A 5,600-nucleotide genomic window follows, 5' to 3' on the forward strand; every position below is an offset into this window, starting at 1 on the left:
TAACTAAAATAAAAAATTAAACTTTAATCATCAGAATAAAATGAAACAATAATTTAAATACCTTCAGAATTTATTATTTCCATTTAATAAATAATAAAATTAGAAATGTTTTCATTCATTCAACGGCCAAATAAAAAAAATAAGTCTTATAATCTGCTAGATCTTATAATGATTTAAGATAATTTTTTTGATCATATCTAAATATATAATCATGGGGTTAGAAATTATAGTTATCAAACTACATTTTTACAAATGCCTATTAACTTTTACATTTTTATATTTTAATAATTAAATTTCAATTTTACCAACATGTCACTAAATAATTTTCAGGGAATTCTTGTCTATAATGACAACAAAAATGAAAATTTTTCAATATTTAATTATTTTGAAATCACCAAACTATATATTTTATTTCGAGTAAATATTAACTTTTACCTAACATAATTTCTTTTTAAAAATAACGCATTTTTTTATTGGACAAGTAAATATTTTTACTTAAAATTTAGTGACAGTATTCAAATTTAATTATTAAAATAAACAAATTGAAAGTGGATAATTGTTTTCTTTATATAATCCTACTATTAAAATTTCATTTGTTAGATGTTAGTTATAAAGGTGCAGTTTGAATCTACGACTTTCAAATGCACTTAAGTACGCCTTAACCAACACGAAGTTGAGCCTCTGAGAAGTTTAATATATCTAGATTTCTAAACGTTAAAGGGATAAGTGAAATCAAAAAATTTAAAAGGGTCTTCTTCACTATAAACTACAGGGGCATATTTGCCCCTTTTCCTTTCTTTATGCGATCCACGAAAATGGCTAATTCGATGGGCGACACGTGGAAAGCCTAACCCTAATATTGGCAGAACTTCACTGCTGATGTGTCCTTTCTCTTTTAGTATATAAAAGAAGGGTGACAATGGCAAGCAAAACCTACATATTATTTTGCCTTGTTCCATACACAACTGTACTTGTAGGTCTTCATTTTTTAGGTTTAATTTTGAACTACGTACTTTCCATTGTTTCCCAATGTACCCCTCATATATTATCAGTGACGAAGCTAGACGACAAATTCAGGTAGGACACAATTGAATTAAAAATTTAAATTATCAAATCAAGCACCTGTAATCAAATTCAATTGAGATAAAAGATAAATCAAATTTAATTGAGTGACACAGTAGTAATAAAAAAAAATCAAATTTGTGTTTAAAATTGTTCTTTTACCGGAAGTTATAGAAATTGCTTAATCCAAATTCATATATTCTAAGGATTAAATAATTATCAGTTAAAAAAAAGGATTAAATAATTATAAATCAAGCACTTGTAATCCTAAACTAAAATTACAGTAACTAAAATTAAACATAATCAAAAAATAAATTAAACATTCAAACCCATAAAAAGTTGAAATTATAGATTATTATGAGCAACAGAAATCACAAAAAAATTGTATTAAAGTAAAACTGCAATAATTAATAAAAATCACAGATTTTACTAAATAAATAAACAAACATCTTTCGTAAAAGGCAAAAGATAATTAAATAAAAATTCAAAATATAAAATTAAGATCAAAATAAACCTAGAATAGTGGTACTTGTTGAGTCTTTTGCCGAATTGCCGTATTTTTTTGCTAATTTTCTCTTTAACTATGTCCCACCTTAATTTTAGTTTTATTCTAATTGATTAAACCCTAACCTATAACAACGAACTCTAAATCTGGATCAATGAATAACAAAATATCCACTATAATTTTTTATTTAATGAAAGTGAGGTAGGGCCTAGGCCCTTGCTGGCCATACCCTACCTCCGTCCCTGTATATTATAATATTTTGCATTTTTTTTTCAATTTTTATTATACACATAAAATCCGCTCTTTTTGATTTGTATGAATCATTGAGAATTAAAAAAAGAAGCAAAAGAAAAAAATAACGATAATTAAAAAATAAATCAAATGATATAATTAAAAAATTATAATTAATAATTATTGACGACAAAAAACAAGATAACAATAAGTGCAATATAAATATTTTTTTCATAATATAATGTGAGAGATTATTTACAAACTAAAATTCATTTTTTTATTTTAACAATTTAAGTACAATATTTAAAAGTTGGCAACTTAGAGTCTTATTTTTCATTTTTTAACTTTTGCGGCCCAAAAATGTTCATCATAAAACTGCCAAAACAACATCGTCTGATGAAAAAAATAAATATTTTTGGCCATAAATCTCAAAATAAAGAGAGCGGCTTTGAAATGTCAAATTTTCAAATATCATGCTTAAATCGCTAAAACATCAAAAAGTTAAGGTTTTATTTATAAGTAATTTTAACATAAATTAGTGTATATTAATTTTAGAGACTTTATCCCACACAACGAATATGTCACGCTATTTCTACAACAAGCCAATAAATATTTGTGATAGAGTATTTTATTTATTTTTTATTATTTTATCATTAAATATTTACACATAGCAAACGCCTCATTTGCACGAATGACGTGGCACAACCGTTGCGCCATATTATTATTCTTTATTTTAATGTAACTAGTAAGAATTTGTTTCTAGAAATTAAGTTACAATAAAAAATAAATTATGAAAAGTAAGGGCATATATGAAATTTAAGTTAAATAGCATAGAAAAATGTAATGGTGACATCTATGATGAAGAAGAAAAAAGCTTGATTGTTACACTTGTTAAGCTTGTCTACTTATTTTGCTTCCACTCACACACTATAAATAACCACTCCTTCATTTCTTTCAATTTCTAAGCTTAATTATAATCTTCATTTTATAAGCTTGATTATAATTCTGTTTAAGGTTTGAATCATCATTTTATATTTACATATATCTTTAATCAGCTCGAATAATTAATAGATTTAATCTTAAAGAATTAATGTTTTTTGTTTTTGTTTTGAAGGGTATACGAGTGATGGGAAAATGGAGAATTGAGGACGAAATTGGAGTGAAAAAAGGTCCATGGATGCCGGAAGAAGATAAAAAGTTGGTGGACTACATTCAGAAACACGGCCATGGAAGCTGGAGAGCACTTCCAAAAGTTGCGGGACTGAATAGATGTGGCAAAAGTTGCAGACTTCGATGGACTAATTATCTCAGACCTGATATTAAGAGAGGCAAATTCTCTGAAGAAGAAGAACAGATCATCATCAACCTCCATGCAATTCTTGGAAATAAGTAACATTCTTAGTACTCTCTTTTTTTCATATACTCCTACTTTTTAGTTTACTCGAACAAAATCTATTAGGTTTTAAGTTTTTTTACGTAACGGTTATTATTTTTTCATTTATTATGTATTTTGGAAAATTGAATTTTCATCTTTTATATCAACATGAGGTTATTATATCAATTCATGTCACAAAATAACTTGTGTGACAACGAAAATTTATATGGTTATCCAACATGTACCGAAATAAAATAAAATAATGGTATTCATTCTGTAAAAAAAAGTCTGTAGTTCGGTAATTCAGAAAATATTGTAAACTCATTTTCATTTCGAGAAACATAAAACGCTGAAACATAAAACTTGACGACTTTTTCTCGTAACATAGGACTCGATAAGTTTTCGTTCTAGTGATGTATATGATAATATGAATATGTTATCTTTATTTTTGAAGGTGGTCTGCGATAGCACAAAATCTGCCGGGAAGAACAGATAATGAAATAAAGAATTTTTGGAATACTCATTTAAAGAAAAAGCTTCTACAAATGGGAATTGACCCGATCACTCACAGGCCAAGAACTGATCACTTCAATATCCTAGCAAACTTACCACAACTGCTTGCTGCTGCTCATAACTTCACCAATCTTATGAATATTCCTTGGGATCCTGCAGAGCTTGCAAAATTCCAGTTACTCAACAATATTCTGCAAATCCTGAACAGTAATAATAATATTAATAATCCGATTCCAAACTTGGAATTTTCTGACCATCAACTTCATGAATATCTCAGAATTAATAACTCTGATTTATTTCTTGGCCAACCTGCTAATTTTCTACCCAATATTCCAAGCTTAGAAGCTTTTCAAACTCAGCCACCATTGTTAAGAACTGGCAGCAACAGCAACACAAACAGCAGTAGTTATGATCAGATGATTTCCTCAGACCAACTTCCTCCGTTGGTTTGTGATGATAATATTGATGATATTTGTCGAATAAATATGGACCGATCAGCGGAAACCGAGACGAACCGGAAAGATGTAATTTCCAACCCATCTTCTACCTCAACCACTTTTGAAGCTTGGGGAGATTTTATGGATGATGACTGGAAAGATTTAATTGAGTACGTATACGTATTTTCATACATGCATATATTATAATATATAGTATTTTGATATCATTGCTTATGTCAACATATTAATTATTATCTACTTAATTAATTTATTCGTTTTGTTATGTGTTTAGCCAAGCATCTTCTCAGCCGTGGCCAACATCGGAGTAGAATGGCGGCTACTGGAAAATACAAGTACATTAGGAGCTATAGCTAATAATAATTTATTTTATTTATTTTCTTCTTTTATATTTTAGTGTGGATTACATGCATAATAAATATTCAAATAATGCAATATATAATTTGTGTGTAAATTAGATCAATACCACAAAACTAGATTGTTCATTGTAAGTTTTTATAATGATTTTTTCACATTTGGTTACACTATAATTTATATGTAATTTCAATATCAATCAATATATTGTAGCTTTTACAATCGGATTTGAAGATTTATATCATTCTAGACAAGAGATTGTGAGATCAGTAGTGGAATTAAGGTGGGGCGGCCCATTCCAGTTCTGAGATGTCCGAGACTGATGAGTATTAAATAATTATTTAAAACAAATTATCAAATAATTTTATTTTGTAAAAAAATGACCTAACATGTGATTTGATCTAATGTTTTTATAAACAAATCAAATAATATATCGTTCGATCTAAAAACGAACCAAAAAAAAAATCCCGCCCCACCATAATAACATTTCTGATTCCGCCTATGCCCAAGATTGATCATTACGTAGTGCATATATGCATATAATTAATATTACGTTACGTATGCATACATTGAGACAATTGACAAAGAATCAAAAAGGAAATGAATATAAAAGAAATTAGTTGTAGAGAGCTTTGGACACGAAATTGTAATGACTAATGTTCTCTGGAATTAGAAGGTGGTTTGACCTAAAACAAGGGTACAATTAGTTCATGTCTACAAGCTAAAGACTTATAAATAATAGACATTAGAAAAAACAAATATAGAAGAAACCCTAATCCAATTTTTCATGTGTTTGGATTATGTCTCTCTCTGATGTTGACTTTAGAGAGTGTGACTCTTATGTCTTAATTAAGATTAAAAAAAGACTTTAAAAAATAAAAAGGATGGAGTAAAAAGAATCCTTTCGTTAATTAACTAAGAGATATATGGTTAACTACTTATATTTGATTTGCCTTTTTATCAAAAGTCAAGACTATTTGTTACTAATTAGGTAAAGACAAATGTTCATTTCCTTTAATTACAAGCAAATGATGCAAAATTAAATCAATGTATAATATTAATAACCCTAAGAAGTCATCTTCCTCCCTCTCTATCTCCATAGCTC

General features: G+C 27.9%; 1 protein-coding gene across 1 annotated transcript; it reads left to right on the forward strand.

Moving 5' to 3' along the window:
- Positions 1-2,708: 2,708 nt before the first annotated feature.
- LOC126673907 (transcription factor MYB92-like) lies at positions 2,709-4,675 on the forward strand. Its single transcript, XM_050368223.2, has 4 exons — positions 2,709-2,812; positions 2,913-3,187; positions 3,628-4,293; positions 4,416-4,675. The coding sequence occupies exons 2-4, from the start codon at positions 2,925-2,927 to the stop codon at positions 4,450-4,452; spliced, it is 966 nt and encodes a 321-aa protein (XP_050224180.1). The 5' UTR covers positions 2,709-2,812; positions 2,913-2,924; the 3' UTR covers positions 4,453-4,675.
- The last annotated feature ends 925 nt before the right edge of the window (positions 4,676-5,600 follow it).

Source organism: Mercurialis annua, linkage group LG3 (assembly GCF_937616625.2).
Source record: "Mercurialis annua linkage group LG3, ddMerAnnu1.2, whole genome shotgun sequence".
In the NCBI taxonomy this organism is placed as follows: domain Eukaryota; kingdom Viridiplantae; phylum Streptophyta; class Magnoliopsida; order Malpighiales; family Euphorbiaceae; genus Mercurialis; species Mercurialis annua.